This window comes from Schistocerca gregaria, chromosome 2 (genome assembly GCF_023897955.1).
Source record: "Schistocerca gregaria isolate iqSchGreg1 chromosome 2, iqSchGreg1.2, whole genome shotgun sequence".
Classification (NCBI taxonomy): Eukaryota; Metazoa; Arthropoda; class Insecta; order Orthoptera; family Acrididae; genus Schistocerca; species Schistocerca gregaria.
Window position 1 is genome coordinate 469578775 of NC_064921.1, and position 12635 is coordinate 469591409.

General features: G+C 42.5%; 1 protein-coding gene across 1 annotated transcript in view; it reads right to left on the reverse strand.

Moving 5' to 3' along the window:
* The window catches only part of LOC126335842 (brachyurin-like), a 52185-nt gene extending 40300 nt beyond the window's left edge, over positions 1–11885 (reverse strand). Inside the window, exons 1-2 of the mRNA XM_049999311.1 lie at positions 11841–11885; positions 4522–4597 (exon numbers count right to left, since the gene is read on the reverse strand). Of these exons, the coding sequence (XP_049855268.1) occupies positions 4522–4597; positions 11841–11885 (121 nt within the window). The remainder of the gene's footprint in view (positions 1–4521; positions 4598–11840) is intronic.
* Between the last annotated feature and the right edge of the window lie 750 nt (positions 11886–12635).

Below are 12635 nucleotides of genomic sequence, written 5' to 3' on the forward strand. Positions count from 1 at the left end.
TAGCTCTTTATTCTCACGAAGTAACGGCCTCTATCGACAGGGGGTCTCAAGTTTATTCCGTATTTCTAGATTTCCGGAAAGCTTTTGACACCGTTCCTCACAAGCGACTTCTAATCAAGATGCGGGCCTGTGGGGTATCGTCTCAGTTGTGCGACTGGATTCGTGATTTTCTGTCAGGAAGGTCGCAGTTCGTAGTAATAGACGCAAATTATCGAGTAAAACTGAAGTGATATCAGGTGTTCCCCAGGGAAGGGTCCTGGGACCTCTGCTGTTCCTTATCTATATAAATGACCTGGGTGACAATCTGAGCAGTTCTCTTAGGTTGTTCGCAGACGATGCTGTAATTTACCGTCTAGTAAGGTCATCTGAAGGCCAGTATCAGTTGCAAAGCGATTTAGAAAAGATTGCTGTATGGTGTGTCAGGTGGCAGTTGACGCTAAATAACGAAAAGTTTGAGGTGATCCACATGAGTTCCAAAAGAAATCCGTTGGAATTCGATTACTCGATAAATAGTACAATTCTCAAGTCTGTCAATTCAACTAAGTACCTGGGTGTTAAAATTACGAACAACTTCAGTTGGAAAGACCACATAGATAATATTGTGGGGAAGGCGAGCCAAAGGTTGCGTTTCATCGGCAGGACACTTAGAAGATGCAACAAGTCCACTAAAGAGAGAGCTCGTTCGTCCTCTGTTAGAATACTGCTGCGCGGTGTGGGATCCTTACCAGGTGGGATTGACGGAGGACATCGAGAGGATGCAAAAAAGGGTAGCTCGTTTTCTATTGTCACGTAATAGGGGAGAGAGTGTGGCAGACGTGATACGTGAGTTGGGATGGAAGTCATTAAAGCAAAGATGTTTTTCATCGCGGCGAGATCTATTTAGGAAATTTCAGTCACCAACTTTCTCTTCCGAATGCGAAAATATTTTGTTGAGCCCAACCTACATAGGTAGGAATGATCATCAAAATAAAATAAGAGAAATCAGAGCTCGAACAGAAAGGTTTAGGTGTTCGTTTTTTCCGCGCACTGTTCGCGAGTGGAATGGTAGAGAGATAGTATATTTGTGGTTAGATGAACCCTCTGCCAAGGGGAGGGGGGGGGGGGGGGCGGGAATTGCCCATAAAGGCGGAAGAATCAGCAATGATGAGGATGCAGAAGGCAATGAAAACCACTGCATTAAAGACACGTAACGTGTATCCACAGGACATGTGGCCTGTAATTGAAGAAGTGTCATGATGATCTCTCCATTGGCAAAAGATTCCGGAATAGTCCCCCATTCGGATCTCCGGGAGGGGACTGCCAAGGGCGAGGTTACCATGAGAAAAAGATTGAATAATCAACGAAAGGATAACGTTCTACGAGTCGGGGCGTGGAATGTCAGAAGCTTGAACGTGGTAGGGAAACTAGAAAATCTGAAAAGGGAAATGCAAAGGCTCAATCTAGATATAGTAGGGGTCAGTGAAGTGAAGTGGAAGGAAGACAAGGATTTCTGGTCAGATGAGTATCGGGTAATATCAACAGCAGCAGAAAATGGTATAATAGGTGTAGGATTCGTTATGAATAGGAAGGTAGGGGAGAGGGTGTGTTACTGCGAACAGTTCAGTGACCTGGTTGTTCTAATCAGAATCGACAGCAGACCAACATCGACAACGATAGTTCAGGTATACATGCCGTCGCAAGCTGAAGATGAACAGATAGAGAAAGTGTATGAGGATATTGAAAGGGTAATGCAGTATGTAAAGGGGGCCGAAAATCTAATAGTCATGGGCGACTGGAATGCAGTTGTAGGGGAAGGAGTAGAAGAAAAGGTTACAGGAGAATATGGGCTTGGGACAAGGAATGAAAGAGGAGAAAGAGTAATTGAGTTCTGTAACAAGTTTCAGCTAGTAATAGCGAATACCTTGGTCAAGAATCACAAGAGGAGGACGTATACTTGGAAAAGGGCGGGAGATACGGGAAGATTTCAATTAGATTACGTCATGGTCAGACAGAGATTCCGAAATCAGATACTGGATTGTAAGGCGTACCCAGGAGCAGATATAGACTCAGATCACAATATAGTAGTGATGAAGAGTAGGCTGAAGTTCAAGACATTTGTCAGGAAGAATCAATACACAAAGAAGTGGGATACGGAAGTACTAAAGAACGACGAGATACGTTTGAAGTTCTCTAACGCTATAGATACAGCAATAAGGAATAGCACAGTAGGCATTACAGTTGAGGAGGAATGGACATCTCTAAAAAGAGTCATCACAGAAGTTGGGAAGGAAAACATAGGTACAAAGAAGGTAGCTGCGAAGAAACCATGGGTAACAGAAGAATTACTTCAGTTGATTGATGAAAGGAGAAAGTACAAACATGTTCCGGGGAAAATCAGGAATACAGAAATGCAAGTCGCTGAGGAATGAAATAAATAGGAAGTGCAGGGAAGCTAAGACGAAATGGCTGCAGGAAAAATGTGAAGACATCGAAAAAGATATGATTGGCGGAAGGACAGACTCAGCATACAGGAAAGTCAAAACAACCTTTGGTGACATTAAAAGCAACGGTGGTAATATTAAGAGTGCAAAGGGAATTCCACTGTTAAATGCTTTCGGAAAAGCATCATCCACACAATTCCGAAGACGGCAAGAGCTGACAAGTGCGAGAATTATCGCACAATCAGCTTAACAGCTCATGCATCGAAGCTGCTTACAAGAATAGTATACAGAAGAATGGAAAAGAAAATTGAGAATGCGCTAGGTGACGATCAGTTTGGCTTTAGGAAAAGTAAAGGGACGAGAAAGGCAATTCTGACGTTATGGCTAATAATGGAAGCAAGGCTCAAGAAAAATCAAGACACGTTCATAGGATTTGTCGACCTGGAAAAAGCGTTCGATAATATAAATTGGTGCAAGCTGTTCGAGATTCTGAAAAAAATGTAGGGGTAAGCTATAGGGAGAGACGGGTCATATAAAATATGTACAACAACCAAGAGGGAATAACAAGAGTGGACGATCAAAAACGATTGCTCGTATTAAGAAGGGTGTAAGACAAGGTTGTAGCCTTTCGCCCCTACTCTTCAGTCTGTACACCGAGGAAGCAATGATGGAAATAAAAGAAAGGTTCAGGAGTGGAATTAAAATACAAGGTGAAAGGATATCAATGATACGATTCGCTGATGACATTGCTATCCTGAGTGAAAGCGAAGAAGAATTAAATGATCTGCTGAACGGAATGAACAGTCTAATGAGTGCACAGTATGGTTTGAGAGTAAATCGGAGAAAGACGAAGGTAATGAGAAGTAGTAGAAATGAGAACACCGAGAAACTTAACATGAGGACTGATGGTCACGAAGTCAATGAAGTTAAGGAATTTTGCTACCTAGGCAGTAAAATAACCAATGACGGACAGAGCAAGGAGGACATCAAAAGCAGACTCGCTATGGCAAAAAAGGCATTTCTGGCAAAGAGAAGTCTACTAATATCAAATACCGGCCTTAATTTGAGGAAGAAATTTCTGAGGATGTACGTCTGGATTACAGCATTGTATGGTAGTGAAACATGGACTGTGGGAAAACCGGAACAGAAGAGATAGGAACCGTTTGAGAAGTGGTGCTATAGACGAATGTTGAAAATTAGGTGGACTGATAAGATAAGGAATGAGGAAGTTCTACGCAGTATCGGAGAGGAAGGGAATATGTGGAAAACACTGAGAAGGAGAAGGGACAGGATGATAGTACATCTGTTAAGACATGAGGGGATAACTTCCATGGTACTAGAGGGAGCTGTAGAGGGCAAAAACTGTGGAGGAAGACAGAGATTGGAATACGTCAAGCAAATAATTGAGGATGTAGGCTGCAAGTGCTACTCTGAGATAAAGAGGTTAGCACAGGAAAGGAATTCGTGTCTGGTCGCATCAAACCAGTCAGTAGACTAATGACAAAAAAAAAAAAAAAAATTAAATAAAAAAAAAAAAAAAAATAAAAAAAGTTGTAAAGTTCAAGGGCAGGCCTATAAGAAACTACAATACAAACACTGTTGGTCTGAGGTCGGCCAGAACTATCAGATGATAATTTAATGACTACTACGCCTTGAAATTATAAGGAAAAGACATCATTGCAAATTTGACGTTGTTCCCTAAAAACAATGAGCAAGAAATGGTGTCAGATGCAGCAAGAGATACTTAAATGTTATTCTGAAAAGAGCTAAGGCAAGCGTGGCTATTGACTTTATTAAACAGTGTAGAGTGCTCAACCTGTCACCAAATTTTATTGATGGTTTCATAGGTAAATCCTGCCGTAAAATGCCAATCCTTAGAAAGAAGCTGCGTAACCAGGTAAACATTTTAACACTAGGTGCTTTTTTCGCAATCGAGGCGGGTTTTTAGTTTTTTTAAATATGTTAACCAACGATTGCTGACGCGCTGTGATGTTGAAGGTTCTTAAATTTTTAACAGCTGTGAGGCAGCGTATCTGCTGTCTAGAGATAACTGCACGAGACAAGGTGTGAACCATGTTATGTACGAAAAGTGTGCTGTTACCTGAGGCCTTCCTGGCAGCAGAAAACGGGAGCTTCCTGGGACGTGCATTTGCCTCCAGTCTCCTGGCGTCGGAGGCCTGTAAAGCAAGAGTTGTCAGTCAGCACTGGACACTGCAGGTAATCCACAAAAAACAATCCTCTCTCTCTCGCTGCGCAAATAATCGACAAAAACAAATTTCTTTCTCTCACTGTGCAATGTGATCTTCGTCTGTTCGTAACAGGCGCAAGCACGTTGTTCATTAGGAGTCTTTCGCAGGTAACTAACTTATCAGTGTTCCAATATATCATCATCATCATCATTATTTAAGACTCATTATGCCTTTCAGCGTTCAGTCTGGAGCATAGAGCCCCTTATAAAATTCCTCCATGATCTCCTATTCAGTGCTAAATTGGTGCCTCTTCTGATGTTAATCCTATTACTTCAAAATCATTCTTAACCGAATGCAGGTACCTTCTCCTTGGTCTACTCCGACACCTCCTACCCTCTACTGCTCAACCCATGAGTCTCTTGGGTAACCTTGCTTCTCCCATGCGTGTAACATGACCACACCATTTAAGCCTGTTCGCCCTGACGGCTACATCTATAGAGTTCATTCCCAGTTTTTCTTTGACTTCCTCTTTCTGGACACCCTCCTGCCATTGTTCCCATCTACTAGTACCTGCAATCATCCTAGCTACTTTCATATCCGTTACCTCAACCTTATTGATAAGGTAACCTGAATCCACCCAGCTTTCGCTCCCATACACAAAGTTGGTCGAAAGATTGAACGGTGAACAGATAACTTAGTCTTGGTACTGACTTCCTTCTTGCAGAAGAGAGTAGATCGTAGCTGAGCGCTCACTGCATTAGCTTTGCTACACCTCGCTTCCAGTTCTTTCACTATGTTGCCACCCTGTGAGAATATGCATCTTATGTACCTGATACCGTCCACCTGTTCTAACTTTGTTCCTCCTATTTGGCACTCAATCCGTTTATATCTTTTTCCCATTGACATTACTTTCGTTTTGGAGATGCTAATCTTCATACCATAGTTCCAGCTCTGAAAATATATTGTGGACGAATTCATAAGAGGCTACACTGTTTTCCATGATATACTTAGACATCATTAAACGCAAATAGCTCAGAAGAAAGGAAATCAACTGAGGCGAAAATGGTAGTTTCTGCGATACGGTTCGAAGAAATTACTTGATGCAAACCAGCATCTTGGCAACAATCTTTCCTTATTTGTACGTAGCACATAGTTTGAAAGTACAGTGGCAGTTGGTACTGTGAGAGGAGATACTGTGAGAGAAGACTGTTCAAAAACCAAGTTCGTCAAAAGACGAAATATTAGTTATTCGACGAAATAATACAGAGAGAGATTTCAAGATTGACGCCACACCACAAGCAGATATGGTCCAACGCCTTCTGTAATTTACAAAAGTTATTAGCAAATCATAGTTATTGGTTCTAAATGTAGAATGTTTCGGTAAGGACACGAGAATTTAAGACAGTAATGTGTTCAGTACTTTACAACACATATTGTTAAGCGACCTTTATTTCCAAACTTAGGTAAAATTAGATCTATTCGGAATAAATTAATCCCTACTGAATAATGAAATGTGAGTCAGTTTCAGTGATTACCAATGCTTAACTACCTCGAATACAATTTCCTATGTTGAATTTCATGCAGAGCTAAATGAGAGGCCACTATGCAAGCAAGCTGGATACCTTAGAGAAAACGGCGGAAACAGTGTAGGGCCATAAACTGTAGGGAAGCAGTCCTCCCCCCTCCCTCCCCACCCCACTCCGCCGAATAGTCAAGGGTTTGTTTTACTCGATTGAGAGCGTCATGAAATCGCTGTAAAACCTGACCTCGTAGATGCTTCTATGATGTCACCGCCAGACACCACACTTGTTAGGTGGTAGCATTTAAATAGGCCGCGGTCCGTTAGTATACGTCGGACCAGCGTGTCGCCACTATCAGTGATTGCGCACACATGGCAGGTTTATCTAGTCTAGAGAGACTCCCTAGCACTCGCCCCAATTGTACAGCCGACTTTGATAGCGATGATTCACTGCCTACATACGCTCTCATTTGCGGAGACGACAGTTTATCATAGCCTTCAGCTATGTCATTTGCTACGACCAAGCAAGGTGCCATATTCAGTAACTATGAATGTATTCTGAACAGATAATATTGTGAACCATGTACCGTCAAGAACGACGTTCATCATTAATGGATTAAAGTTAAGTATCAGACTAATTACGTTTGCTTTCTGAATTCTCATTCCTTGTCATGTTCCAGACCTCACGTCAGTATAGTTCTTCCCTCCTCACGCCAGCCTGCGTGAGCTGAAACGCGTGCATTTTGGCCTCCACTCGTAACACGGTGTTAGCTCTTCAGCTAACACAACAGCTTCAGTTTGGATGCCAGCTGTCCCCAAAAAGCTTCCTTTAAAATATTGCATGGACGAGTATTGATTGAGGAACCGAGGAACGTACCAAAGCACCCGACATACTATAGAGTGCACAGAGGGATTTCAGAAGTCACTCTTCCCGTGCACCATCCATAAATGGAACGAGCAGAGACCGAATTAATAAGTACAACGTTATGTATCCTCTACCATGCACCTGGCAGTGGTTTGGAGAGTATGGATGTAGGTGAAGATCGTATGAATGATTCGTGTTCTTAGTTAAAAGAAACTAAATAGCCACCTTGATCTAATGCCATAACTTTCCGTCTGAGCACTTCGCTGCAATCTGTATGCAACCCAGTGTGACTCATATGGACATATGAGCACCGACATATAGACAACGTGTTAGTGTGGCCTTAGAAGGAAAACTTTTTGATCGCCCTTGTACATTACAATATTAGTTTCATAGAGTAAATCTTATATGGCTCTGAGCACTATGGGACTTAACGTCTGTGATCATCAGTCCCCTAGAAATTAGAACTACTTAAACCGAACTAACCTAAGGACATCACACACATCCATGCCCGAGGCAGGATTCGAACCTGCGACCGTAAAAATCTTATATATATATATATATATATATATATATATATATATATATATATATATATATATATATATATATATATATAATCCTTGTTCCTTCTTTTACTGATAGGGTGATTGTTTTAATTTGTGCTCTAACGCTAGCCACAGGGGGTATTTATGAGTCATTCTGTTGCACACATTAACACTGATAGGTCTCCCTATCCGCTTACCTCGAAACTCCACATTGAGAGGTTGAAAAGTACTCGCAAAGTACACACAAGAAACGAGCGGTAGCGCGTTAGAAAGAAAAAAAAATTATCTCTATATATCTAAATATGCGCTGTTCATACAGTGAAACTATCGCATGAAGCCTGACTTTTAAGCTACTAATTCGTTACTGCTGACTGTATTAGCGACAGATTATGCAAACAGTATTCATATATACCACTAAATATACCTACAAAAATATATCATTGTAGGACACATTCTTCAGGAGATACGACGCCAAATACTGAGACGCGTGAAAAAACTAGTGCATCATGTATGTCGTTTTAATTTATTACCCCGTTCCTACTAACTACTATACATTAATGACTTGCCGCTCTGTATTCACGAAGGTGGAAATGATACAAGTATAGTAATCACTATCAAATACAAGAATCAATGAAGGACATTGTAAATAATGTATTTCAGAAAAGTGATTCTTTGCAAATGGACTTTCATTAAGTTTTAATGAAACACAGTACATGCAGTTCTTAAAGTAAATGACACAGCGCCATTAATAAATATAGAGCGAGAACAGAAGTCTGTAGGTTAGGCAGTGCAATCCAAAATTTTTGGATGTGTGCATTGATGAGAGCTTGAACTAGAAGAGTTTAGCTACTTACGTTGTTAGGGTTATTAGAAACTTTGGTGATAAACGTGTCAGTAAATTAGTTTACTATGCCAGTTTTCACTTGCTACTTTCTTATGGCATCACATTTTGGGATTATTCATCAGTAAGGAATTATAGTGTTCATTGAATAAAAGTTTGCAATCAGAATATATAACAGTATATATAACAGTGGGTACCGCCGTGGTGCGAAGCTACTGTCTCTTAATTGCACTTTGTTCTGCGACAATGCTTTTTACACTATTGGCCATTGTAATTGCTACACCACGAAGATGACGTGCTATAGACGCAAAATTTAACCGACAGGAAGAAGATGCTGTGATAAGCAAATGGTTAGCTTTTCAGAGTACAAGGCTGGCACCGGTGGCGACAGCTACTACGTGCTGACATGAGGAAAGTTTCCAACCGATTGCCCATACAAAAACTGCAGTAGACCGTTGTTGCCTGGTGAAACGTTGTTACGATGCCTCGTGTAAGGAGGAGAAATGCATACAATCACGATTTCGACTTTGATAAAGGTCGGATTGTAGCCTGTTGCGATTGCGGTTTATCGTATCACGACATTGCTGCTTGCGTTGCTCAAGATCCAAAGACTGTTAGCAGAAAATGGAATCGGTGGGTAATACGGAACGCCGTGCTGGAGCCCAACGGCCTCGTATCTCTAACAGTCGAGATGACAGGCATCCTAGTCGCATGGCTGTAACGGCTCGTGCAGCCACGTCTCGATCCCTGAATCAACAGATGGGGACGCTTGCAAGACAATAACCATCTGCACAAACAGTACGACGACGTTTGCAGCAGCATGGACTATCAGCTCGGAGACCATGGCTGTGGTTACCCTTGACGCTGCATCAAAGACAGGAGCGCCTGCGATGGTGTACTCAATGACGCACCTGGGTGCAGGAATGGCAAAGCGTCATTTTTTGGAATGAATCCAGGTTCTGTTTACAGCATCATAATGGTCGCATCCATGTTTGGCGACATCGCGGTGAAAGCACATTGGAAGGATGTATTCGTCATCTCGATACTGGCGTATCACCCAGCGTGATGGTGTGACACTTTGAACAGTGGACATTACATTTCAGATGTGTTACGACCAGTGGCTCTACCCTTCATTCGAGCCATGCGAATCCCTACATTTCAGCAGAATAATGCACGGCCGCATGTTGCAGGTCCTGTACAGACCTTTCTGGATACAGAAAATGTTCGACTGCTGCCCTGGCCAGCACATTCTCCAGATCTCTCACCAACTGAAAACGTCTGGTCAATGGTGGCCGAGCAACTGGCTCGTCACAATACGCCAGTCCCTACTCTTGATGAGCTGTGGTATCGTGTTGAAGCCGCATGGGCAGCTGTACCTGTGTACGCCATCCAAGCTCTGTTTGACTCATGCTCAGGCGTATCAAGGCCGTTATTACGGCCAGAGGTGGTTGTTCTGGGTACTGATTTCTCAGTAGCTATGCATCCAAATTGCGTGAAAAATATCACTTCTAGTATAATATGAATACCCGTTTATCATCTGCATTTCTTCTTGGTGTAGCAGTTTAATGGCGATTAGTGTAATATGTTGCTCTGATTCTTATATCAATGGCCTTGCCGCAGTGGTGACATCAGTTCCCATCAGATCATGGAAGCTAAGAGCTGTGGAGTTGGGCTACAACTTAAAAGGGTGACTGTCCAGGTCTGCTGTGTCCAGTTGGCAAGCTTGGTGCACTCAGCGCTTGTGAGGCCAGTTGAGGAGCTACTTAGCTGGGAAGTAGAGTTTCTGGTCACGAAAACTGACAACAGCCGGGTGAGAGGTGTGCTAACCACACTCCCATCGATATTCGCATCCTGTGCCGCCTGTTGTCTGAGGATGACACGGCAGTCGTCGGTACCGTTAGACCTTCCATGCCCTGCTCTGACGGTGTTTCTGATTCTTATTCTTTTTTGGGGCTGATGGACTGAACTACGATTAACAAAAATAAATTATATATTTGGTACGTTTAAAACTTCGCCTTTGTGTTGATGTAGTGAGGAAACTACTTTTCAGACCTTTTCCTATTTTACATATGCAGATGTTTTTACGTTTTAAGAATAAAGCATTTTGCTTCTCATTCAGACTACAATCTTTGTGTCTGAAAGTAATTACTAAAGAGCATATTTTCCTGTTCTGGATATCCGGGTAATTGTTTCATGTGGGTTCAGTACGAAAAGACAATCTAAGACAAGTGCCTAGCGCAGTTGTTAGATCGGTTACTGCTGCTAAATTGGCGGGTTATCAAAAATTAAGTAGGTTTCAACATGGTGTTGTAGTCGGTGCACGAGCGAAGGGACACAGCATCTCCGAGGTAGCGATGAAATGGGCACTTCCCCTTACGACCATTTCACGAGTTTACATTGAATATTAGGAATGCTGTAAAACATCAAATCTCGGACATCGCTACGGCCGGAAAAAAGATACTGCTAGAACGTGACCAATGACGACTGAAGAGGATCGTTCAGTGTGACAGAAGTGCACCTCTTTCACAAAGTACTGCAGACTTCAGTGCTGGGCCATCAACAAGTGTCAGCATGTGATCCATTCAACGAACCATCACTGATATGGGCTTTCGGAGCCGACGTCCCACACTTGGCCATTGATGACTGCACGACTCAAATCTTTACGCCTCACCCGGGCCAGTGAACACCGACACTGGGTCGTTGATGACTGGAAACATGTTGCCTGGTCGGATGAGTCTCGTTTCAAATTGTATCGGGCGGATGGACTTGCACGGGCATGGAGACAACCTCATGACTCCATGCACTTCAGCAGGGTCTGTTCATGCTTGCGGAGGCTCTGTAATGGTGTGGGACGTGTGTAGTTGGAGTTACATGGTACCCATGATACTTGACAGGTAACACGTAAGTAAGCATCCAGTATGATCACTTGCATCTAATTATGTCCATTGTGCATTCCGACGGACTTGGGCAATTTCAGGAGTACAATGCGACATTCCACACCTCCAGTATTGCTACAGACTAGCTCCAGGAACACTCTTCAGAGTTTAAGCACTTCCGCTGGCCAACAAACGCCACAGACATTAACATTACTGAGCAGATCTGTGATGCCTTGCAACGTGCTGTTCAGAAGGGATCGCCACCCCTTCGTACTCTTACGGATTTATGGACAGCTCTTCAAGATTCATGGTGTCACTTCCTTCCAGCACTACTTCAGACATTAGTTGCGTCCATGCGACGACGCGTTGCGGCACTTGTGCGTGCTCGCATGGGCGCTTCACGATATTAGGCAGGTGAAACATTTTTTTGGCTCTTCATTGTATATGAGGACTGTTTACAGCTTATGGATGGAAAAATGATTTAAGAACAAAAGAAAGTGTGCATTAAACACTTCATTTGACGTCCTGAACAGACAGCGACTGCAGAACAGTTAGACATGGCGGACTCGTTGTCGCGGCACTCACCAGGACTAGAGCTGCCAAGAGTGCGAGAACAGGCGTCGTCTTCATGGCTGCGGCGACTGCGCGGGTCGAGCGTGCCGTTAGCTTTATATAGGTCAGCAGCGAATCGCAAATCTCCTTACGCAGCTGGCTGGCCTTCGGTAAAAACCCTCCAACAACAACAGATACTATTGAGTAGGTACTTGAGAAATACGAGGATCTTGAAAACGTCTTCAAGCATCTTGAAACATTGATTTTTTACAGCGGTGTTGCAACACTTGATAAGAAAGATCAAAGGTTCATTTGCACATTCCTATGACAAGCACTTGACGCATTTTCTGTACGGTGTGCCAGTCGCACAACAAAAATATCGAGATACAAGTAACGCGTCAAATTAAGTACATACTGCATTATTTCAGTGAAACGTTTACTTTACTCATCATTTTAAGGATCACATTTATCACAACCAACTAAAATTTAGATTATTTGAATCCGCTACTCGGAGCTACACACATAGCACAGATGAACTTCCGTTTCTAGCGTCTCAATAGGCCTAATCTCCGTTCTACTCTCTCCTGACTATTAGGTAAATTGTTTAAAAAATGCCATGAAACTCAGAAACTTGCACAAGATGTTCCACATAGTGCAAATATTCCATTAACGATATGAACAATTATGTTACTAGGCAGAAATTTCCGATTACCAACAATACGAAGAAATAATAACTTTGCAAGAACTGGACTTCAAAGTTACTTGTCTTCTTTAAAAAGTGAGTTACACATTATTATCGCAGACCAAGTAACTTCTGTTGAATGCTGC